Below are 24,148 nucleotides of genomic sequence, written 5' to 3'. Positions count from 1 at the left end.
GTTACTTCCCATCCGATTGAGTCAGGTTTGTCGGACCAAGCCGACGGCCGGTCTATCCCGTTGTCTTTATCAGCGCTATGGATTCGTTGGAACACCCCCGCCTCCCCACCTGGCACCCCAGATTACGCTAACGTCCACTAATGCCAGCCAAGTCTTTAGCGAAGACCCTTCTGTTCAACTGGAACCACCACTGATTGAGATTCCACTCCCTCCAACCGCTGCACGTCGCTGCCGCCCTTGTTTTTGCCGTGGTGTTCGGCTCGCAGCTCCAGAACCCGCACCAGCACCACCCAAATGCACATCCCCACGACGAACGCCAAGCTGGCCTTGAACCCCTTGCCGAACGCGGGAGCATCGGTGACGGGATACAAAAACTGCTGCATGACAGCCGACACGGCCCCGCCCCACGAATTCATAATCGCCAGCGTCAGGGCGCGCACCTGGCTGTCGCCGCCCGTCAGCAGGTTGGCCCAGCTGTAATAGATGGGCGACAGGGGCCCGTCGAGCCCCGCGAACATGTACGCGACGACGCGCAACCCTAAGGGGATCCGCCACACCACCAGGCAGACGGTGCCGAAGAGCAGGAGGGCGAGGTTGAGCAGGACGGCGGCCATGCGCCGGCCCGTCGTGTCGACGTAGACGTTGAGGAGCAGCACCATGACGATGTTCCAGCCGTTGATGGCGGTGGGGATGTTGTTGACTTCGTACAGGGTCCAGCTGTGCTCCGGGTCGTTTTTGAGGTAGAGCTGCATCACTGTGTTGGCGACCTTGCCGACGGTCGTGTTCCAGAACCTGTGCATGGGATGACGCGTGAGTATATTCGAGTCGAATCTACGTCCACACAACAGGGTGCTCGGGGTGTCTAACTTACATCCACAAGACGGTCAGGACATAGACTTGCCATGACTTCACACTTCTCAGAAACAGGTCCCAGGTGAAATTGGACGTCTCCTCCCGGCCGTCTTCGGCGAGTCGCTCGATGCAGCGGGCCTTATCCTCGGCGCTCAAGTAGAAGGCCTTGGTGGTGTAGGGCGTGTCCGGGAAAAATATTACACCGTAAGCGGCGACTGCGATCGTGATGATGCCATCAATGATGAAGACCCTGCATCAGTGAGTTAGCACGAGTGCTTTCAATTACCAATGGGCTGGTCTTGAGGGTAGGACCGGGCTTGTCTACCATCTCCATGCTGAAATTCCATTCGTGCCATCTAGGCTGGCCAGGACGGCACTCTGGAGGTACCCCGATATCATGGTGCCAACATACGCGGCACAGGCGAAGATGGCCGCTCGCTTCCCCAGTTCTGTCCGCTTATACCAGGACCCCAGGACATACTGGATCCCAACGAAGCAGGAGCCCTCCAAGAAGCCGACAATGAACCTAATGGGGTATAGCTAACAGCAATCATCGGCATCAGTTCATACAACATGGATTATTATTTGCTCAATTGAAACTCATATTGACCTACCTGATTTACGCTGGTGACCGCATACGTCGCAATGGTCAAAACCCCCCATACGAGCTCCATCCCCGGCAGCAGGAACCGCGGCGGGACCCAGGTCAACAGCAAATTGGCGGGGATGGGCCCCAGGATCTGGCCGACGGCGAAGCAGGTCTGCGCGAGGTTAAACTCGGTGCCGTACATGGCCAGGTCCTCGCGCATGCCGCTGACGTAGGCGTTGCTCAGGTTGGACTGGTCGAGCCATTTGGTGAAGTAGGCCAGGCAGCCGTAGGTCAGGATGAAGAAGTCGATCTTGAACAGCAGCTTCTTCTCGGCGCGCGGGGTGCCCCGGGGATGCCAGATGAAGAAGCCCGGGCGGTCTTTGGGGGAGTAGGAGGAGGCGAAGAGGTTTTTCGCGTAGTAGGATAAAGAGAGGGCCATGGCGATGTTTGGCTTGGATGGAAATCAGCTTTACAATGAGATTCCGCCGCACCGACAGCTTCTCCGATAATATGGTGCCTAGAATGCAAAATGCAGGCACGTCTTGAGATTCATCAAGAGTCTAAAGACAATACCACGACCATGAGAACTGGTGATAGTATTATGCAGATGCATGGCTATCAATTCAAAGATTTACGAGGTAACATATCCACTCACTGTAGCTGGTGAGCTTACTTCGGTATGGGCTCCCGACGCTCTCATTTCGATGCTGGCTGGGCGTTATCACTGTAACCCAGGTCATAGCCCAGAAACGCAGGTAGCATCCCCACTCGCGTGGCTATCGGAACCAAGGGTGAGGACCAGATAGGGGGGTTCCGTCGGTCGGTTTGCGACACTAACGGTACCCGGCTATCGTGTGCGGCACCCCCTGTGAGGGGCGGGGACTGCGGGGAACCTTCCGGCATTTGGGGGTTATCCGTTCAGGGCAAAACCACACACCTTGAGACATGCGAGCACAGACTCGACCGAGTACGATGAATCAAAAAGCCAGTAGAGTTCGTGTGTGAGAGAAGCAGAGTTAACCAAGTCCAAATTAAAATGGCAGAAGTTCTCGCCCCAGTGTCATCGGCCACCCAACCCCCTGCCGTGCCCGGCCAGGTTAGTTGGCTATCACTACACTTCACGCTCATGTAGGATTCTGGGACATACTAACAACATGTCCAGGACAAGAAGTACGTCTACTTCCACTCCGGATCCGAAGCGACGTATCGCGAGGTCTCGGACACACCTTCGCAGTCGTTCACTTCGATTCCGACCGTGGACCTCGCAGATTTGGACAGCAGCTCTCCCGAGGCGCGGCAGCGGATCGCTCGCGAGATCAGCAATGCCTGCAGAAACTGCGGTTTCTTCTATATCAAGAACCACGGCATTCCCGAGGACGTCGTCCGGCAGGCCTTCGCGCTGCTCCGGCGCTTCTTCGCCCTCGACCATGAGGCCAAAATGGAGGCCCACGCGCAGAAGAACCCGGCGATTCGGGGGTACGAGCCCATGCTGGAGACGAACTTGGATCCCCGGACTAAAGGAGGTAAGTCCTCATTCAGGTACCTCGCTCCGCACTGGAAGTCAGTGGCACTGACGTGTCGGTCGAAGACATCAAAGAAGCCTTCACCATGGGCGACTGCTACCTGGAACCCGAACAAGACTACACGGGCAAAACGGGTGAATCCGGACCACCACCCAACGTAACGCAGCCACAGAACATATGGCCTCCGCAGGCCCCTTGGTGGCGCGAGGGGCTCTACGATTACTACGCGCATGTATTGCCGTTGTCCCTCAAACTGTTGCGCGTCTTTGCCCTGGGGTTCGGGCTGGACGAGGCCGCTTTCGACCCCATGTTCCGCTTCCCCATCACCGGCATGCGACCCCTGCACTACCCACCGACGCCGGCCGCATCTTCTATGGAAGGGAATGAGAATGTAGGACTAGGTGCCCATTCCGATTTCTCCTGTAAGTTCGCGGCGGCAGCATTACTTATCCGAGCACATTTCTCTCGTCAGACCCCCCTCCCCCTCAATCGACTATGGAAGCTAACCATCGATCGATCGACAGGGCTCACCCTAGTCCTCCAAGACGACGTCCCCGCCCTCGAGGTGCTGAACCAAGACGGCCACTGGGTCGACGCCCCGCCCGCGCCGGGCACCTTCGTCTGCAACGTGGGCCAGTACCTCGAGCGGCAGAGCAACGGGCGGTACCCCGCCACGGTGCACTGGGTGCGCAACAAGACGGGGCGGGAGCGGTACTCGCTGCCGTTCTTCCTGACGCCGGGGCCCGAGGTCGATCTCGAGGTGCTGCCGTGTTGTTACGATAATGATGATGATGATGATGGTGCCGATCAGGGGAGCTCGAAGAAGAAAAAGTATGATACTATCAATGTGGGGGACTTGTATATTCGACGTGTTCTTCCAGCGCGCACGAAGCATCCGACTAGCATCAAGTACCGGGATGTGCCGCAGGAGGAATGGAGTTACGACATGCTGCTTTCATGATAGGCCTTGGTTTGGGGTGCTTTATTCGTATCTCAACCCTTCGAACACTTCCAAAGACGGGCGGCAGGGATTGGCATTGGCATGTTTTTCATCAACGGTATATCAGGATACGTTTGAAAATGGATGTCAGGGATGGAGACACTTCCTTTTGGGGCTCATTGAGGGCAGGGAACAAAAGAGGCTGCCACCAAAGTACCCATTTCTATTTTGATCATTGTCCTCCCTTGCAACTGTGTAGTACGAAGGATTCCATTGTCAAATCCGTCAGAGGAGGAACCAAAGATAGACAGTCATGTCATATCCATATGTATATAAGAGGGAACAGGAACCTACTTACAACTACCCATTCAATCATCCATTCACAAGCACACACATACACACACAATCAAGCACTTACCAAGAACTTACCAAATACAAAACCAAAATGGCTGACCAAACACCCTCCAACACCGGCAGCGATGCCGGTATTGTTCGACTGGACGAGTTCTGCAACTGCACCGACAAGTGCACATGCCCCGGCGAGTACAGGGCGGGTCCCGTCGCGCGTAACTCCCAGCTCCGCGAGCTCTGCCGCACTCTTTGGCCCGACGCGATCCACGAGAAGACCGTCTTCGGCCGCGAGCTTGATCACGACTTCAACCTCCACTACCCCGTCGGACTCACCTACGAGGACGAGGGCAAAGAGAACCTCAAGTTCGTCGTCGTCCAGATTCCGCTCTACCACGAGGATGTCGAGAAGTACGCCCAGAACCTGCGGTACCTTGACAAGTTTCCCGGAATCCGCAGCCTCGTCCCCAAGGTCTTGCAGTTCGACACCACGCGGGACAATCCATTGGGCCGCCCCTACCTGGTGCGGAGCTCCCTTGCCGGCAAGCCCCTGAATGAGCTGTACAACAAGATGACCCCGGAGGAGAAGGTCTTGGTCGCCGCCGAGCTGGGCCGGACATGGCTCAAGCTTGAGGGCGTAGGCGGCCTGTACAGCGGGAGTCACGTCCCTATTGGCCAGGACGAAGAAGCCGAGGAGGACGACGAAGTTGCCCCGCAGTACAAGTCGATGATGCGAATCAAGCCGTTTGGTTTGGTAGAGGATGAGTACAACGACAAGCTGGACTGGGACAAGATCCGCGACTCCATCGCGCAAGGCGAGGACAAGGACAGAGACCAGGTCCTGGACCGGTTCAACCTGCTGGAGGACATGCCGGCCATGACGGCGCGCGAGATCCTGCTCCTGACGTTCGAGCGCCGCATCCAGCGCAACCGGCACTGGGCCAACCGGGCGTGGGAGAACGACCACCTCGAGCCCGCGCTGGAGATTGTCCGGGACCTCGTCAACAACGAGGCCAACGCGGCCGTCTTCCCCCGCGACGGGTTCGACACCGGCCTGTACAACCCGGACCTCCTCGCCGCGCCGCACAACATCATGATCGACTTCGACCACGAGGGCAAGCCTGTCGTCGCCGGGCTCGCGGACTGGCACTTCACCGAGTGGGCGCCCCGCTTCACCACCTGCCAGCCCCCCGCCTGGCTCTGGACCCCGGGCGCCGTCCACGACGCCGAAAACCCCATCCCCGAGACGCACGACTTCGTCTACCCCAAGAGGGAGCCGCTCGACGCCGTCCAGCCCGTCCACGACGCCGGACAGGCGGTCAAACGCGCCTTCGACGACGCGGCCGGCCAGTACTTCCAGGCCGCCGCCTACAACCCGGACGCCGTGTTCGCGCGCCGGTACTTTGTGGTCGCCGCGGACAACACGGGCTGGTCGTCTTGCGAACTGAAGGAGCTCGACTACCTGGCGCGGGAGTGGGTGGAGCGCAAAGCGCGGCACGACCGCGTCTTCGCCATGTACCTCGCGGCGGCGCGGCGGTCGGGCGTGCAGACGAAGCCCGACGACGGGCCGGGGTGCGAGCTGTGCCGGAAGAGCATCGTCAAGTGTGGCGGGTCCGGTGAGGGGGGTTGCTTGCAGCCGGGGGAGGAAATCGATGGTCGGGCGGTCGCGCAGAAGAAGCTGCTGGCGGCTGCCAAGAAGAAGCTCGAGAATCTCAAGGAGGTGGCACGTGCTATATCTGAGCTTTAGGTTTGGTTCGGTCCCAAGCGTTCACGAGAGTCACGGGGCTGGATTGGAGGTGACAGTTCGTAGAATACAGGAAAGGGCAGGACATCAGCATGGAGATGAGGTAAGTTGTTATGCATAGACCGATGATCTAAACGAAGTTGAGAAATAGCTTGAGCAATTTCCAGACCATTCGGCCATTGTCAAACGTGAATCAAGTGACACTTGTACGTGAAGCTGAATAAATGAAACCATTACATGCATGATATGTAGTGCCGCCAAGTACATAACCCTCGCCATGCTCACAAACACACTCACCCCAACCTCACCTGTCCACTCGCCGTCAGCGTCCTGCTCGCCCCGAGACGCGGATTCGTGTACTTGACCGTAGCCGCGACACTGGGATTCGAATTGCCAGAAACGCTGTACGTAGCCAGCACGAACGTGTTGGCCGGAATCGCAGTCGGCACATCGACAGGTTGGAGCGTCCCGCCGTTCTTGGTGCTGACCTGGAACGAAGCGCCCGTGTACTCCACATCGTCAAAGTTGCTGACATTGACGGCGAGCAGCCGCCCGCCACCGCCGGACGTAGAGGTCAGGGAAACCCACCCGTCGGCCAGGCGGGCGTCGTTGGTCACGGGGCGACCCGCGCGGCGGCCCGGCAGCACGCCCGAGCGGTACGCATTCTTCTGCGCCTCGGCCGAGGTCTTGGTGACGTCGGACACGATGTAGTTGCGCAGGTAGGTGTCGCCCTCGGTCCCCGAACCGTTGGGTTTGCCGTCGAGTCCCTGGCCGGATTTCCCGTAGTTGTCGATGAGCGTGTTGTTGCCCGTGTGCATGGGCCCGTTGCGGTTGGCGACGTACCAGCCCTGGTTGCCAAAAAAGATATTGTTGAGCTGAATGTAGCTGTTGGAGCCCTCGTCATTGTAGAGGCCCCAGTACCCCGAGTCGTAGACGTAGTTGTTGGTCACATAGGTCGAGGGGCTCGTCGATAGCGTGTAGACGCCGCCCAGATCCGTGTGGCTCTGGCCGTACCCGTGCACGAGGTTGCCGTCGATGACGTTGTTCTTGAGCATCGTAGGCGTGCTGTACTTGGGCTGGTACTTGTACAGGCCCCGGTTCACGTACTCCTGGCTGCCGCCGGCGTCGTTAGAGCCCCACCCGTAGCCATGGCAGATGCCCGAATACGGGGTCGTGAAGATGTCGTTGTGGGAAACGGTCGAATATTGCAGGTACGATAGGAAGATGGGCACCGTGGAGCTGAAGAGGGCCGAGTTGTTGGTGAAGATGTTGCCCGAGATGTTGATACGCGTGATCGTCTGGCGTTCGTTGGACGGATGGTGCGCCTCGGCCTGGATGCCGCCCACACTGATGCTGTTGCCCATCACTTGGGTGAAGTATCCGTCCGTGATGGAGATGTCGCTAGCACCGAGGCCGACTTTGGACAAGTGAGCGTTGGGATCATTGCCGACACCGATGCCGCCATTGCCAATCTCTGTAAAGCTGCAGCCCGTCAAGTTGACCTTGGTCGCGGCACTTATCTGAAAGGCACTGGGCATCTGCCACCAGAAAGGACGAGTCGCCTCGTGTTCCGGGTAGGTCTTGTCTTCGCCAATGTAGCCACCTGTCTGCTGATCGGCGAACCCAAGTTTTCCCGGTCGAAGCCAGGTCGAATGGGAAAACGTAAGCCCTTCAAAGTTGATGTCGTGCGCTGGGTCGTCATAGGAGCCGCTGATGGAGATGAGTACCTCCTGCACCCCAAGGCAAGTATCCAATTTGCTCAAGTCTTCTCCGGCGAGGGGCTTGTAGTAGACCTTCCCGGCTTGAGAGTCCAGGAAGAACTGGCCACCTTCCGTTAAGAGGGCCAGGGAATTCTGCACCCAGACCCCGAAGTCCGCAAACGGGTTCGAAACGGTGTCCCAGCCAATGATCTGGTTGGACCAGCTATTCTGCTTCATGACGAGCTCACGGTTCCCGACAGATACGATTGGTGCATACCGGTCGGTGAAGGACGAAATGAAGCGGACCTCGGCGCCAGCAATGCCCTTGGTGTTCATGAGCCAGTCGTAGTTGCCCGAGTTCCATTTCATCGACGTGCTCGTATAACTAAAGTCCTTGCGGTTGGCAATTTTCTTCCGCGCATAATTGGCGGCTTTTCCGCCGACGAACAGATTGCGAGACTGCGTTCCCACCGGGACCGATGCCGAGTAGATGCCATTGTTTCCAGCCGTCCACCCCGTGACCTTCAGACCACCCGATATGGTGGATCCTTTCTCTCCCAGCCAGTTGACCTTGTGTCCATCTTTTCCCGAGTCGGCACTGGTGAAGTTGAGGGGGCCCGTGAGTGGGTAGATCCCGGCTGCGATGTGGACATTGACGTCTTCCGTCAGGGACTTGCTGAGCTGGGCACGAACAGCCTCCTTGGCCTTAGTCACGGTCTTGAAGGCCTGGCTAGCCGACGTTCCTCCGTTGCTATCTGAGCTGTCCAGGGATATGTAGAAGTCCGTAGCAATTACAATGCTGGCCAGGAACGACCCAGCAAGAAGGCCGAACTTCATCTTGGTATGTCCAGGATCAGGTCACAACAAGAATGTTTTCGACGAACATTTCCTGAGATTATAGACTCATGGTCTGGGAATATCTTTGGCTTTATAGATGATAAAATCATCTCTGGCCACGACGGTTCAGATGTGGGCAGAATTGCCCACCGTCGCGCACACTGTCGCCTGATTGACATGGCGGGGTCATATTGCAGCCATTTCGAATTCGTTCATTCAGCAAGTGTGTCTTGCCGCATCCATCCCATGAGCTTCTGCTTACCCGGGATCGGCGAGAAATCTCCGGCCGGAGCGAGATCACAATAAGGCTATAAGGTCATCGGCCCAATAAGAAGCCACCAATCCGAATAATTCTCCGTAGGAGGGGCTGTTGCATCGATGTAACCTGGCAGGCATGAGGGGAACGGATTGATGGAAGAGGCGGCAGCGCGATACGCGGCTCGATAGATGAGATGCACATATCATGCGTTTTGAATGCGAGTGATGATTCGAGCGGTACCAAGCGCTACCTGCCTGCCTGCAGGCGGGTAATATCCATTGATGGGCGAGATCTTGGGCGAAGCGGCTTGGACGATTATTGCAATGGCGAATCGATTAGATCGATGAATCCGTCTAGGTGGAGAAAGACGACAAGCTGTATCCTGAATTGTGTGGAATTCCTCCCCGATGCATCTGGATTATGGTTTTCTTTCTTGTGAAAAGAAAGTGAAAGTGAGCTTCGTGATCCATTCCAGCCCAGTCCGGCAATTGCTTTAGACGTGGGGCTCCCCGCGCCTCGCTAATACTGGAAGGTTAAGTGCATAAGTACTCTACCTACCCTTCAAACGTATGTACGCCCTCGAGCCCTGCAGCCTGTGGATTGATTCGCTAATGCTTGATTGGCTGTTCAATGTCGGATCGGGAGCTTTTCCAAGATATCTAGCACCTCTAATTGGAATATCTGAATAACAATCGACTTTCTTTTTCATACAAGTGTGAAACCATCCCTCGTAAATTGTCGTTTTTCCGGAAATGTGGTGATGGGATGGGCGTGAATGCCCCAACATAACCATGGCGCATGGTTGTAGCGGGATGGTTATCGATAAGCCGCTTGTCCGTTAAGTACCTACAGTTTCGATTCCTGACTTTCTGTACATGGTCCATCATCTGCCCAGGTGTATCTACACATGGCAGAAACCAAGTTAAACAGACCGCCGCTTAGCGACTTCGTCGTAAAGTATCGTCAGTATAAGGATGATACCCTGAACATATCGGCATGGCTGGCCGAAAATGCCCTGAAATGCGGATTCGACATCAAGGCCGCGGCTGCCACCCCCAGCACAGCCAAAGTCGGGGGTAACCGACTCAAGGGCAAGGATCGCAAGAAAGCAAAGGAGGCTGCAGCTAAGGCCTCGTTGGCGGTCGCTGTCTCGGGGCCTCAGTATATCATCCAGGTCTCCCAGTTCGTGCCCATGGCAAAGGCTATTGCCTCGTGCCGACCCAAGCCTAAAGTTCTCCAGCGCTTAGTCGCCTCTTCCATCACGTAATCGAGGCCCGGCGCCAGTTTGGCACCTGGTATGCCGGACCGGGCGGCCCTGGAGCCAAGGCTAGTGATGAGCGACACACCTATTTCGTCGACGTGTTGCAGGCTACCTGGGATGTTCTCGTCCCCTTCAAGGAGGCCCGGAAGACATTTAAGCCATCACCCAAGGCCTCGGGTGGCAATAAGAGCAAGGGTGACTTGCTGTTTTCTTTGGACAATCGGTTTGCGAACCTCCATGTTGAATCCCCAATCGAATTCTCTGGCAGCCATGCTGCCTCTACCCCACCATCTTCCGACAACGAATCTTACAGACTGCCCACCAGTATTAACGTCGAAGTCCAGAGAGATGAGGATGATATCGAATGGGACTTCCTTCTCGGCATTCACACCTTCTTGTGTGAGCTTGGTGAAGCTCGGAGCTACATTGAAGATGCTTGGATACGGGTGGCTACAGAGCCGAGCAGAATCACCCAAGCAGCAGTGCAAAGCAACCTTGTCATCCAAATAGTACGCCGCGCAGAAATGAGCCTCGGGAATCTTGAGCGTCCAAAAAGATTCCCTGCTTCAACATATCCGACCTGGACTTTCCCTTTTATCATTATGTTTGAACGAACTGGCTATTTACATCCGTCGATACTCGAAATACTCCCTCCAGAGGCTCGGCTAGACAATATTACAAACCCAGACTTCTCTGCTATAACGGACAGAAGCATCAGTACCTTTGATATAGCTGGCGACTGGGCCAGTTTTTGCTTTGCCAAGCCATTCATAGTTTTCCACTATGCCATCCACAGGTCCAAATATATGAACGGAGTTGTCTCACCTGGTGGACTGGACGCGCATTTCTGGTGCAGCGACAAGGATGAACTCGAAATTTTCGAAACCTTCAACCGTATCCAAACCGTTGCCCTTACAAGCGATGGCGGCATGGCAGAGGACGAGGTGACCGGAGGCGTTCGTGTGGCCACAGAGACAAAGACAGTACCAATATGGTCTGTGTTTGGGTTCCAGTGCCTCCTTGATATTAACAGTATCCTCAAGAACAGCGAGTCTGCCATGATCGGTGGTCCACTTTTCGAACTTCAAAGGCATATTTCAATGGCTGCAAAGAATCTCAACGATATCGACATCGAGCGCCTCAAACCGCCGTTTGGACCAACCCCACCACAGATTGAAGATTTGACTCGATTGATTGACGGCATCAAAGATGAGGTATTCAATGGGTCTTTGACCGAACAGGTAACCAGCATTCCTTCGGGTCAGGTGCCGTTCTACCTCTCAGATCCTGACTTCTACCTGGAATACAACCCTATCCGGTGCGGGCTCATGCAATACAATCTGCGCCTCCAGCTCCACGAGCGAGCATTGGCCTTCGATACGGAGCTTATTATGTTGGTACCCATGATCCATCTTTACAAGATGTGCCGGCTTGTATATCCTGGGATGCCGGCTTGGCCTGACATGGAGTTCTTATTGTTGCACCAAGATGTGGACCGCTTGTTCTTCGGCGGCGTACCGACCTCGCTTACCGAGACTACATCAAAGTACGCTCTAGCAATGGGCATGTCAGCGACGGCTCTGTCTAAGATGAAGCGTACCGGAAGGATGAAATCTCCAAATCTCGACAGGATGCGTTTCGCCCAGAACACGTGCCCAATTGGCAGTATTTTAAGTGCCTCACTTGGTGGGTATGCTCACGACGATGATATGGTGCTTTTGGAACTCCTGCGATGGTTGAATGACCCCAAGAGGATGGAACTTGTCGAATACCTTCTTGAACGACAGTTGCGTCCTTCAGCAGAAGCCTCGGAGGCGGACGACACTCCATTCCAGACAGCGGAAGAAGAGAAACAGCGCATGTACGAGACGTATAACTCTTCTCGCACTAGCATCTCTGACACGCTCTTCTTCTCTGATCTCTTCCTGGAAAGTGAACGTGATGTCCTCAACTTTGACTGGGTTTCATTCATGTACACTGCCAATGAGATGGCCAAGCACGTATCGTCCATCCTGGGTCGTCACTACCCGGACAAATATCGGGAATACAACGGGCTTTTTTGTACCATGCTGATGGAGCTTATGGCTGAGGCCGAGGGCGCAGAGAGACAAGCCAGCACCAATGGTTGCAAGTCTCCTACACTCGCTGAATTCGCCCCACCTGCGCTGAAGGAGATATGTGATGCAATGCAAGCCAAGGGCTTGGTCAGCGTATCACATGATAAAAGAGAGGTCAATACTAAGAGTGGAAAGCAAGAAGCAGTTTGGTGGGCCATGGATCGTGGTATCGCGTCTTTGATCCGCCGCTACGATTTCACTGCTGTGTCTTTCCTCACAGCTTCGGAGCAGTTTCTGAGAGAGCACCTATATCAGAACTGGCCGGCGCAGGACCTAGAGCGCAGCTATACCATACTGAGATCCCGTGCCTTTCACGGCAAGCTCAATCAGAAGGGCAAACTTGATGAGGAATGGGTTGAGTGTGATGCGGACGCACAAGTTTGGGTCGATGTGGATAGCGACGATGAAGACGGCAACGACGGCAACAAGAACGAGAGCAGCGACCGTCGTCAACAGTCTGATTCATTCGAAGTCAAGGGCTATTTGCGCGGGCTCTTGTGTCAGAATCTCAGATGTGGCGGCGTTGAGGTGGAGCAGCAATTCCTTGATCATCACATGGACTCGCTGATGCAACACATAACGCAGGACGTACTCGACGCCTTCTCAAGCCCCCAAACTGTCGAAGATCGTGAAATAATGTTGGGGATGATGGTGAATGGTATCGAAAAGGTCTTCAAGCGTCACGTAAAAGATGAAGGCCTCCAAGACGTCGAGGGCTGGTTGCGCGGGATTGTGCGCCAGTGTCTCCGATCAGGTGGCAGAGGTGTGGCGGTCAATGAGGAGGAAGTTCTTGACGGTCTCATGGAAAAGGCGATGGGGGTTCTGACGCCGGAGTATCTCACCATGCTACAAATGCCCCAGACTAAAGGGTTCCGTGACGAAGTTGCGGCATCACTATCGGCTGCATTAACGAAAGTGGTGGACGAAATCTTCCCACCGCGGTAGAAGTGGACGATTATGTGCCCGTGCGAGATACCATCAGCACTCCATCACTGGCCTCCTTCCTATATTGCAATCAGAGTTGGCAATGGCTTGGGGATCCCTTGGTTGCAGAGACTGCCACTTAACATATCATTATCGGTCTGATACCGTCCCCATCCTATGTATCGATCTCCGGGCTATCCATTTTATGTAGATACATGTTTATACGGCACGGTACAGGGAGCAACCAAAAGGATGGCGGCAAAATGGAAACCCGATCAATGGGGATGCTTCCACGTCGCACGTAGCGGCCCTCGAACCAGCTTGAGCTGGCTCAAAGCGAAACCCCGAATAGGCACAAGGGTGACGTATTCCCCCCCCCCCCCCTCGTGGTGGCTTTAGGTGTCATAATCGCAAGGCCTCGTTGACGAGACCTACGTGCCGGGCGGAGTCATCAAAGGTCGGTTGCTCATGTCGCTCGCTCGCATTCGCTGCGACCTGTAGTCGCCGACTCGTCCTTCGTCTCAACCTTTAAGGCGCGGATCTGATGGACGCGACGCGCTGTGACTCGGCCCTTGGGGCGGCTCGTTGTACATATTGCTCGTCCTCCCCGATTACTACTGGTGGTTTCGTTTCCTCGCACTGGATGCAAGCGCTTCGCCGGGGATATCCAACACGCCGGGCCGTTCCTGCCTCATCTGGGATCGATGACAGGTAACCACGGGCCAGATGATGGGCGGGCGGCCATGATATTAGAACCATCTCTCTGTTGGCTTGCGGCATATATGCATACCATGGCCTGCTGCCAGGTCCCAAAGACGGACCGTGAGGGTAGACAATGTCCTGGCACCAATACCGTGCCATGCGCACCGGTTATACCTCACGTCGCCAGCTCGGCTAGGCGTCGTCCACCATCAGTGCTGTTTCGCGGGGTCAATTTCTCGGAGGCGTCGACGAATACATCTTTGTAATTGCTGTGCGAACTCCGAGGAGGCCTTTGATCGTATCCCACTTGAGCGGCTTCGAGCTCGATATGCTGCTGCAGATTGCGGGTTGCTGCTGCGGGTAGCTCCGTGGCGATATGGATCCGAGGGGGCTCGCTGCTGTCGAGTCGAGACGCCGGCGCAAACTCCCGCGGCTGCCCCGACGAAGACTCGAGCAGCTCGGTGGCTTTCACGTTGACGATGGTGTCGGCGGCCCCCTGGAGGACTTCCAGTTGCTGCTGCTGGCTTGGAGGGCTCCTCGAGAAATAGTCGTCGCCGTCGCCGTCGCCCCCGCACGTCATCGGTCTGGGTTCGATCGACTGCATGGGCCGGGGTACAAGCTCCTTGGCCCCCGGCATCTCGCTCGACGAGTCGCTCTGCATGGCCTCTTCGTTCAGGGCCGCCCGCTTCTTCTTGTGGTGGATGTGCTTGCGGAGGACCGTGATACCCAGGCAGACCATGGCGATAAAAGCGATGCTGCCGACGACAATGCCAACGGTTTGTCCAGGTTTTATATCTGACAAAGTAAGTAGGTGTGTGTTAGATGGAGTGAAGAGGGTGAGTATGAGGAAATGGTTTGGAGAACTTGACTTACAATGCCGAACATCAGGGTCGTGGGCGTGGCGTCGGGTTATGTACATATTTGTTTCACTGGGGTTGCCAACGAGGGTCGTGGTGGTGGTGGGTAGTAGCTTCTCCTGAACCAGACATGGAGGCCTAAGGAAATAGGGATCGATCAAAAACGAGATATTCACACGAACAGTAAGATTGGCAGATGGGATGACGAAGTAAACTCTGTGGTCGCGAACGGTTTTTTGATTATTTCCTATCTCGTGTTTCTTTCCCCCAACCATGAGGCCGCCGCCCGGTTGATTGCGTCGAATCTCCATCGCCAAACTAGATGGGTTTTAAGATTTAGTTTTCTAGCTTGCATCTCTTTGCGCGGTGATCTTGGTCGGTTCCGGGCCTAGCCAAACCACCGGCACGGGAGAGATCTACTCTAAAACACGCGCTATCTCGAGGTCTAACGTGCGGAATGGGCTGCTCAGCCACGCCGCAACTGCATAGAGAGGGTGCAAAAGGGCAGTTTTGGTGTTATGAAGCTGGGAATCCCTCGAGACAGCTACCCGGGAAGCTGGAAATCGTAAATCAGGATCGTCGAGATTAGCCCTTTCAAATCAGCTTTGGCCGGCATCTGCCACGCGAGAAAGCAGTCCGGCATTGGGGTTCGATTCACTGAGCTGTTGTCGCATTGCCTCTCGAGGACCGGATGGGAATTGACATATGTTCATTTCAGATTAGTGGTGTCCTCGTCCCAATTAGGCAGAAAGAAAACACCCGTTTTGGGCATTGAAGTCGAACAGAGTTTGGATCTAGTCGCAGGAACCGACATTTTTCAGATGCCAAAGTGCCGCCAAAAACAAACTCCACCACTCAACGTCATGATTTCCAGAGGTTCCGAATTGCTGGGCTGCCTGTCAGACATGGGATTGATTGGATTGTGGCCCGTCCCCAGCTCTCGAGGGGTGGCTTGGTGAGAGTGTGGGAGTCTCATCTGAAGAATATCAGACCGCTCTCCGGTCCCGACTCACAAACCCCATTCACCGGACCCGGGTCTCTGTTGGGAGCATGACGTAGTAGCGGCGGTGGCCCCAACACGAAGGAAGCAGCATCAAAACGAAGAAGCACAGGGCTGCACGAGCTGCTCCTTCTCTTGATTGAAACACAACACTCCTCTGCCAACGACAAAATCCACCGTCTGTGCTTTTCATGTCTTACTTACATGCTGATATCGTTGGCGGCAAGCAATGAAAGCACGCACACGAGCATGGGCATGGGCAGCTGCATGGCGGCGGAGTCGCACAAACGAACCATGGACCATAGCACAACCACCACAAACGTGGGGGCAACGCCATGTTTTCCCTTTGGCAGTTATTGCAATGGCGAGCAGATGCAGATCCGGGGCCTGGTGATTGGCTGGCTGTTACGTCCGTTCAGGGACCCCTCGCAATTCCAGGCGTCGTTCATGCAATCACTTCCGCTTGCCGGATTCATCGGTGTTTACATCCATATCTCTTGGGTGGTGTGCGCTAATCCGAGCAAATAGATCCGAGACTAGGAAGATTAGGATAAAGTTAGGTGAGGTTGGTCAAACGGATTGTTTGTTTGTTTCTGTCCCGGGTGCGCATAAACAGCGCAAGATTCAGCAACCAAGCACTGGAATGATTGATGAGGACGGAAATGCGCGATAAAGCTATGTTCCTTGCATCGGCAGGGATGGGCGACTCTCTTGGTGAGCGCTTGTCTGCTTGTGCAGCTTGTGATAGTGGATGGGCATTGGGAATAGTTCCCCATCTGCCTGTCTGCCACCCTTGCGCCGGCCAGCCATCGTGTCGCTTCGCTGGCGCTAGAGCACAGCAGCCCACATATTCTGCATATCAGGTCCTGGCAAAGTATCGTCGCGCTGCCCGTCCACGCCCACCGCATGCCCACCGCTCTTCCCAATCGGCGACGAGCCTTTCCCCATTCACCTAGATTTTCTACGAATCTTTCATGCAATGCAGATGGATGGGCAGTAGACCGTAGATGGACACAGATGGATGGGGGACCGGCAAGCAGCCAGGCAGGCAGGCAGACGGCCGGCGCAAAGATTGGGCACGCTGTGAAAATTTTATACTCGTACGTGAGGACGTGAAGCCAGCGAGTAAGAAGCTGCCACATCCAGGGCCGTCGCCATCCCGCCCTCTCAACATCCCATCCACCCCTCTATCTCCCCTCTATCGCCTCCGTCCCCTCCATCCCGAGATCCCCTCACTGGCTGTCATCAACTGTCACTGACTGGGCCGGCAGACCTACGAATTGCACGGTGAGGCAACTGTCAATCAATTCGACTCACCACCCAAGGATCGGCCTCGAGCCCTGTCACGCACTGTCAGGTACTGTCAGCGTCAAGCCAAGCAGCTTGCAAGCAGGCACTACCCCTCCAAGCCCTTTCGCTAGGCCGGGTCCCCCTCTACGAAAAAAGTTCCCCCTCCCCTGCACGGTCCCTCATTTTATCACCACAGTGACCCAATTAAACGGGGGCAGGAAGCATTTTTTTTTTTTTCCACGCTCCTCCCCGGGTACAGCTACCTAAAAGTAATAAACTGAAAGGAAGTCGGTCACCTTGCAAACAGCTTCAGGTCCTTCACCTACTTTTCCCTCACACCTCTTCTGTGATCCTACCCCCAAAACCAAAATCGTCGAAGGAAGGGATTTGTCTTAGATCCCTCGTCTTTCCTCGTTGCATCATCTTCTTATCTGGAGTTGCTGCTTCCTGTCTCTCCCTCTCTCACAACCCCTCCCCCCTCAGCAATTTTCCCAGTAGTAGCTGCACACCCCACTTCAGTCCAATACAATGGGTAACGTGCTCTCCAGTTTCGCCAAGGGTGGCCTGACCGAGCAGGAGAAGGCTGCTCTTCTGAAGGGCATCACCGAACGCGATGAGGCTATCAATGCCCGTAAGAAGGCCCTCACCGCCAAGGAGGATGAGTGCGAAACCCTGTCAGAGCAAATCGAGTCTTTACAAAAGAAGATCGAGTCCCTCGAGTCCGAGAGCAAACAGCAGATTGAGAAGCTCCAGTCCGAGCTGAGCAACTCGAGCGGCAGCACCGACGCCGAGGAGGCCAATGCTTCCCGCGCCCAGGAGCTCGTCGCCACCAAGGCCCAGATCGCCGAGCTCGAGGAGAAGCTCAGCACCCTCGAGTCCGCCAAGGAGACCGCCACCGCCGAGCTCGAAACCACCAAGAAGGAGCTCGCCGACGCCAAGGAGCAGCGCCTTTCCCTCGAGGCTTCTCTCAACGAGGAGCTCTCCTCCGTGAACCAGAAGTTCACCGCTTCCGAGGAGAAGTACCAGACCCTCCAGCAGGAGAACAGCAAGCTCGCCGAGGAGCTTGCCTCCTTAACGGCTGCTTTGGAGGAGCAGAAGAAGAGCGTCGCCGAGTCCCAAGAGAAGATCGCATCCCTGCAGGGAGCTACCGATGAGACATCAAAGCAGTCTGAGGAGGCTTTGACCACGGCCAAGAAGGACCTCGCCGAGGCCCAGGAGAAGCTCAGCAGCTTGCAAGAGGCACACGACGAGCTGAAGTCCGAGTCCGAGGCTGCCCAGAAGGCTGTCGCGGAGTGGCAACAAAAGCACGAGGCTCTCGCCCAGGACGTCGAGGCTGCCAAGAAGGACGCCGCTGCCGCCCACGACAAGAGCCAGTCTCTCGAGGAGGAGCTCGAGAAGCTCCGCGCCGACCTGGCCAAGTACCAGAAGGACATCGAGGCTTCCCAGTCCGCACAAGAGGCCGCCAAGGCCGAGCTGGAGAAGGTCAAGGCCGAGGCTGCCGAGTCCCAGAACACCAACGAGGCTGCCCATGGCGAAACCGAGGCCCTGCGCAAGCAGCTCGAGGATCTCCAGAAGCGCTCCGAGGAGTCTCAAACCGAAGTCGCCAAGGCCAAGGAGGAACTGGCCGAGGCCGAGTCCGACCACGCCGAGGAGATCGAGAGACTCAAGTCTATCGCCGAGGACAAGATCAAGTCTACCCAAGCAGAGGTGAAGACCCTTCAAGAGTCTCTCGATGCCAAGACTGCCGACCTCCAGAAGCTGGTTGACGAGGCCAAGAACGAGACTGCCGAGACCAAGGAGCAATTGGCAACTGCCGAGACTGTAAGCATACATGACCCCTATCTAATATCTCCCCCACTAACAGCATTTCAGGAGAAGAAGACCATCGAGGCTAAGATCGCCGAGCTTGAGTCGGAAGCTTCCAAGGTCGCTGACCTCGAGGCCAAGCTCGCTGAGTTCCAGTCGGAGAGCGCCAACAAGGGTGAGGCCGAGTCTGCCCTCAAGGCCAAGCTGCAGGAGTCTGAGTCGTCTCTGGAGAAGCTCGCGGCCGAGAAGAAGGCTGTCGAGTCCAAGATTGCCGAGCTCGAGTCCGAGAGCTCCAGCAAGGATGAGGCCCAGTCTGCCATTCAGGCCAAGCTTCAGGAGTCGGAATCGGCCATTGAGAAGCTCGAGGCTGAGAAGAAGCACATCGAGTCCAAGGTTGCCGATCTTGAGGTGCAAGCCGTAGAGAAGAAGGCTCTCGAGGCCAGGCTCGCCGAGCTTGAGGCCGCCAACGACAACAAGGAGGAGGCTACTTCCGAGCTCAATGCTAAGCTGAAGGAGGCCGAGGCCAGCTTGGAGAAGGCCGCTGCCGAGAAGCAGGAGGCCGAGGCTAGCTTGGAGAAGGCCACTGCTGAGAAGCAGGAGGCCGAGAAGGCCGCTGCTGAGCAGAAGGAGGCTCTCGCCAATGCTGAGGCCGAGAAGGCCGAGGCTGTTGCCAAGGCCGAGTCTGAGAAGGCCGAGGCCCTCGAGAAGGCTGCTGCTGAGCACAAGGAGGCTGTCGAGAAGCTCGAGGCTGAGAAGAAGGAGGTCACCGACAAGGCTTTCTCCGACAAGAAGGAGTTCGTCGAGAAGGCCGTTGCCAACCAGAAGAACGCCGCCCTGAAGGCCAAGGCTGAGAAGGAGCAGGCTGAGGCCGACAAGAAGGAGGCCGTGGAGAAGGTTGAGGCGGAGAAGAGGGAAGCTCTGGAGAAGATCGAGAGCCTGAGCAGGGAGCTCAAGGCCCTCAAGGAGCAGGCGTCCGCGTCCCCGGCGCCTGCCAGCGAGCCCGAGCACAAGACCGAGGCCGCACCCGCCGTAGTTGAGGCTACCGCGTAATGATGATGCCCGACGAACTTAACGACTCTCCTCCTTCCCCCCTCATCTTATACCCTCACACTCTCTCGCCCACTCTGTCACTCACTCACCCACCTCCACCGCCCCTCACGTACGACGAGATGATGACGCATCATGACAATCTGCATGGAGATTTGATCTAGCAATTGGTTTTTCCTGTTTTTCTTTTTCTTGTTTTTCTTCATGATGAGGGACGGACGGATTTGGCTGGTTGTGTTTTTCTGCTGTACTTCTTTACCTTTAATGTCTGTCGTCCTGTCATGGTCTATACCCATCGGAGTAACGCCGAACGAAAAGCACATCGTGTTTTGCTGATAAATGATAAAATTGAGGTTACTTGATTTCCCATCTTACTTACTCGTTTTGACTCTGTATGCTCTTTCCCACTTGTGGCGCCATCATCCTGTGATACAATCGAAGTAGTCCAGAAAATGTCTCTAGCTGCTAGCCTTATACTTGAAAGAAACCTGGGTTACGCTTGGACGGTCAGGAGAACACCACCACCCCTGCGTGCTCATGGCATCTAACCCAGATTCCAGTCTGGTCAACTTCCAGGTTGTGTTCAAGCCTGCATATAATGATCTCGATAGCCTCCACCACTCCACACGGATCTACATCACATTAGACTGGTCACCATTTTCGATTCGGGATTTACGTCTACGGTTCCTCTCCATATATCCCTTGGCGACGACGGATACTGACCCCACGCCTGCCAAAGGCGTGTCGTGACAACAGGGGGCCCAAGACGACTTTGGACTATGCCGCTGGGTATCATTCGAGCATGCCACCCATGACCAACATCGACGCGCAGAATTCCACCACTTTGTGGATGGTATAGCCGCAGACAGTCAACCGTGGGTAGGCAGTCCTCGAAGGCGTTTGCTCTTGGTACAGAGCAAGCAAACGTGGGCGTCGTAGCACGTAGCACGCGGCGTTCCGAGACATGTGGTGTCGTGCCGTCGGCTGTGGTCAGCTCGGTACTGTCCTTGTGCAACGAGCGTGGACAGCCACCGAGTTGACGTACCGAGACATGGAACACAGACAGCCGTTGCCTGGCCAAAGAAAGACAGAAGACCTTCTTGTCTTCTAGCCCAGCCCAACGTCGGGTGTCATAAGCTGACAGTGGTCATATTCCAAGTTTCTTTGAGAGCTACGCAGCTACTACTTATACTATCGAGCAACGGCCGGGGGTTAGTAACCAGGTGGCCAGGAACGACGCTATAAGTCGCAGATCTAGCCATGATCGACATGTGATCTGGCAGGAGAAGGCGCTTTCGAGTCCCCTACTTATGATACCCATTATACCCACCGCGGCATCGTGCATGTGCATATGCGTTGGGCGGGAAGCCCGCAGGGTAAACGGCAAGCGGCATCGAGTTCGTTGTGCTTACAGCTGGACAGGTGCAACAGTGCAACCGCAGCAGCAACAGCTACGTAGCATGTCAAACGCCAGCCAAAACAGCCAGCCACGACTCCCTAGGCCGATTCCTGTTCTCGGGGAACGGCAACCGAGGGTCATTAGCGCTCCCTGCGCCTGCCTTTATCCCTGTACAGCCCGCCTGCCAGCCACCAGTAACAAGAGCTTCTGGGGCCTTCGACCCCACTCAACCCCCCCCAGGATGGGACGCCAATTGACTTGCCAACCACCGACTTTTTGTTTCTTGCTTGGACAAACACAAAAAAGCACCGCTAACTGCTGCCGTTTTGCATCGCATCATTGCGTCGATTACGATCGATACGTGGTGAGACTTGGATGGGCAATTTTAGATTTTTGACACCAAGACACACACCAAGACAACCATGCACACCTGATAGGACCCCTTGCACTCCACCGGTCGCCTTTTTTCTTGGATCTGACAGGTAAAGTAAGGTAGGTAGGGTAGCTTCCGTCCAAGTTCCGTCCAAGAGCTTGGGCGCCGTGGGACCCGAATGACGATGATGCCTCATGAATTCCGGTGGCTGGCAGCGCTGGCACCCTTTTTTTCCTTGTTCTTCGTCCAATCTCCATCCACCATGGTCTTTTAATAGACTCGACGGACTCGATAGACCATTTCTCTTTCCATTTTCGTTTTTTGTACTCCCTCATTGCTAGGCAAACCTACTGTTGATCGAATCCCCGTACATACATATCCAAGGGAACTTCATCGTGTACGGCAGACTCCGGTGTGCATACCATACCACACCCCTCAATTTGCTTTTTGGGGCAGAAGCGAGTTGGTTCTTCAGACACCGTTTTTTGGCTGCCATCTATTCTCTGTATCTATTTGATTTCTTCTTGGACATATATCACTTTTCGCCAGCATGTTCTTCACGACACAAAAGGCAGTAGCAGCCCTGACGGCCGCCGCTCTGTTCACAAGTCAAGCGACGGCTCAGACATATTCGGCATGCAATCCCACCCAGCAAAGTAGGTTGTCGCAACCCTTATTTACCCCACGAATGCACACACACAGACCTCCGGTACTGACAGATTTGTCTCAGCATGCAAGCCCAACCCGGCCCTGGGCATGAAAATCAACGTCGATTTCACGCAGGGTAAAGTCGATGCGTTTGTCCCGTCCGGCGGCAACCCCGAGTATGACTCGCAAGGCGCCAAGTTCACCGTGGCGAAATCCGGCGACGCGCCCCAGTTGGCCTCGATCTTCTACATCATGTTCGGACGCGTCGAGTTCCAGATGAAGGCCGCGCCGGGCGCCGGTATCGTGTCCTCCATGGTCCTGCAGTCCGACGACCTCGACGAAATCGATATGGAGTGGCTGGGCTCGGACGACTACGAGGTGCAGACCAACTACTTCGGCAAGGGAATCACGGGCTCCTACAACCGCGGCCAGTTCAACCCGGCCAAGAACAACCAGGGCGAGTTCATCAAGTACGTGATCGACTGGGACCCCAACCGCATCGTGTGGACGGTCGGCAGCACGGTCGTGCGCGAGATGAAATACGACGAGGCGGAAGCGGGCCAATACCCTCAGTCGCCCATGCAGATCAAGTTCGGCGCCTGGGCCGGTGGTGACCCGATCAACCCCGAGGGCACCGTGGGCTGGGCTCGTGGACCTACCGACTTCTCCAAGGGACCCTTCAGCATGTACGTCAAGAGCATCTCCGTTACGGACTACAGCACCGGCAAGTCCTACAAGTACGGCGACACCTCGGGCAAGTGGGAGACCATCCAGGCCGAGGACGGCAAGGTGTACGGCAATCCGGGCGGTGCTGGAGCTCTTGCTACTAACGCGGTCGCGGCCGCGCCCACCGGTGGCTCGCCCACGGTGCCGGCTGGTGGTATCGGCAGGGGCACCGCTTCCCCGGTTTACACTGGTTCCTACGATGTGCCCGAGGGCTGGAGAATGACTCCGTCTGGCAAGGTCGTTCCGTCCAGTTCGACCACAATGAGTACGTTTGGAAATTCCGCAATCCCCATAAACCAAAAATTATATGCTAACATCTTCCCCTTGCTCAGGCCCCAACTTCGCCCTGGTTATCGCCGCTGCCTTCAGTGTCGCCACCTTTGCGTTCGGCTCAATGTCCTGGTAAACTTGGACTCCTGACGACCATGACGGTGCTGGTGGGCTTCTCGATCCTGCCCGAGAGCCAGCATCGAACATAGTGATGGTTTGATTTGATTGCATTTACAAGCGGGATACGGCGTAATGGAGCTTGGGTTTGGAATTAACTCGTCAAATCGGACGAATGAAACGATACGATGCTACGATACGAGATAGACAGGAAAAAGCATATAGAATACTGTGCCTCAACGGGCAAGATGCTGCTGTATTGGATAAGCATTGGATTGATATTGATGGAAGATGGATGGATCACTCAATAAATAGCATAGCATACATACATAATACGAAGAGGTCTTTCGAGGCCAGGTGGGCACGCATAGCTGCCCAACCCTTACAGCTTCTTGCATTCCTATACCGGCGTCGGAATCGTGACTTGCGTGTCGGTGAAGCCTGCTGATGTCAATACCCGACGCCCTGATGGAGCTGCGGCCAATGGGAGGACCCAATTGTGACATGCGAGGCTTTGTCCAGGTCACCCACCCACGCCCTTTACCCCGGATTTGCTGTAAGCTTACGGCGCGCCAGGATGGGATGGTTGGATGGGGCGGGACCGGCCCAGTTCGGGGGGGTCCTGGCTAGGGCCGCTTATCAGCGGAAGCCCCGCCAATCCCAGGATATCCTTCCAGCGGCGCCTGCCCGTGATCGCATTCCGCGTCAATGAAGACGGGGGTGGGCTTGGTTATTGGTTTGCTTGTCCCCTTCGCCCATTGGGCGCAGTGGTCGGGATGGGGGTCTGTAGGTCGACGTCAACTCGTGACCCTGTACTTC

The 24,148-nt window shown here is 55.7% G+C and overlaps 8 protein-coding genes across 8 annotated transcripts; 5 read left to right on the top strand and 3 right to left on the bottom strand.

Moving 5' to 3' along the window:
- Window positions 1-155: 155 nt before the first annotated feature.
- On the bottom strand, window positions 156-1,880 carry PG985_007586 (MFS general substrate transporter; the record flags this gene model as incomplete). The annotated part of the gene is made up of 4 exons (XM_066827354.1): window positions 156-792; window positions 872-1,102; window positions 1,178-1,392; window positions 1,467-1,880. The coding sequence occupies 4 exons, from the start codon at window positions 1,878-1,880 to the stop codon at window positions 156-158; spliced, it is 1,497 nt and encodes a 498-aa protein (XP_066685029.1).
- Window positions 1,881-2,477: 597 nt separating this feature from the next.
- Window positions 2,478-3,925, top strand: PG985_007585 (uncharacterized protein; the record flags this gene model as incomplete). Its single annotated transcript, XM_066827353.1, has 4 exons — window positions 2,478-2,537; window positions 2,604-2,964; window positions 3,039-3,386; window positions 3,489-3,925. The coding sequence occupies 4 exons, from the start codon at window positions 2,478-2,480 to the stop codon at window positions 3,923-3,925; spliced, it is 1,206 nt and encodes a 401-aa protein (XP_066685028.1).
- A 424-nt stretch (window positions 3,926-4,349) lies between these two features.
- PG985_007584 (uncharacterized protein) lies at window positions 4,350-5,999 on the top strand (the record flags this gene model as incomplete). The annotated part of the gene is made up of 1 exon (XM_066827352.1): window positions 4,350-5,999. One exon carries the CDS (start codon window positions 4,350-4,352, stop codon window positions 5,997-5,999), a length of 1,650 nt encoding a protein of 549 aa, XP_066685027.1.
- Window positions 6,000-6,289: 290 nt separating this feature from the next.
- Window positions 6,290-8,533, bottom strand: PG985_007583 (uncharacterized protein; the record flags this gene model as incomplete). The annotated part of the gene is made up of 1 exon (XM_066827351.1): window positions 6,290-8,533. One exon carries the CDS (start codon window positions 8,531-8,533, stop codon window positions 6,290-6,292), a length of 2,244 nt encoding a protein of 747 aa, XP_066685026.1.
- A 1,166-nt stretch (window positions 8,534-9,699) lies between these two features.
- Window positions 9,700-13,115, top strand: PG985_007582 (uncharacterized protein; the record flags this gene model as incomplete). The annotated part of the gene is made up of 2 exons (XM_066827350.1): window positions 9,700-9,974; window positions 10,025-13,115. 2 exons carry the CDS (start codon window positions 9,700-9,702, stop codon window positions 13,113-13,115), a joined length of 3,366 nt encoding a protein of 1,121 aa, XP_066685025.1.
- Window positions 13,116-13,971: 856 nt separating this feature from the next.
- PG985_007581 (uncharacterized protein) lies at window positions 13,972-14,535 on the bottom strand (the record flags this gene model as incomplete). The annotated part of the gene is made up of 1 exon (XM_066827349.1): window positions 13,972-14,535. One exon carries the CDS (start codon window positions 14,533-14,535, stop codon window positions 13,972-13,974), a length of 564 nt encoding a protein of 187 aa, XP_066685024.1.
- A 2,936-nt stretch (window positions 14,536-17,471) lies between these two features.
- On the top strand, window positions 17,472-19,799 carry PG985_007580 (uncharacterized protein; the record flags this gene model as incomplete). Its single annotated transcript, XM_066827348.1, has 2 exons — window positions 17,472-18,764; window positions 18,816-19,799. The coding sequence occupies 2 exons, from the start codon at window positions 17,472-17,474 to the stop codon at window positions 19,797-19,799; spliced, it is 2,277 nt and encodes a 758-aa protein (XP_066685023.1).
- Window positions 19,800-22,118: 2,319 nt separating this feature from the next.
- On the top strand, window positions 22,119-23,348 carry PG985_007579 (extracellular glycosidase; the record flags this gene model as incomplete). The annotated part of the gene is made up of 3 exons (XM_066827347.1): window positions 22,119-22,224; window positions 22,299-23,207; window positions 23,275-23,348. The coding sequence occupies 3 exons, from the start codon at window positions 22,119-22,121 to the stop codon at window positions 23,346-23,348; spliced, it is 1,089 nt and encodes a 362-aa protein (XP_066685022.1).
- Window positions 23,349-24,148: the final 800 nt, after the last annotated feature.

This window comes from Apiospora marii, assembly GCF_038362585.1.
Source record: "Apiospora marii strain CBS 49790 chromosome Unknown utg000004l_segment0_segment1, whole genome shotgun sequence".
Lineage (NCBI taxonomy): Eukaryota > Fungi > Ascomycota > Sordariomycetes > Amphisphaeriales > Apiosporaceae > Apiospora > Apiospora marii.
This window is presented reverse-complemented; position numbering and strand designations above follow the sequence as displayed.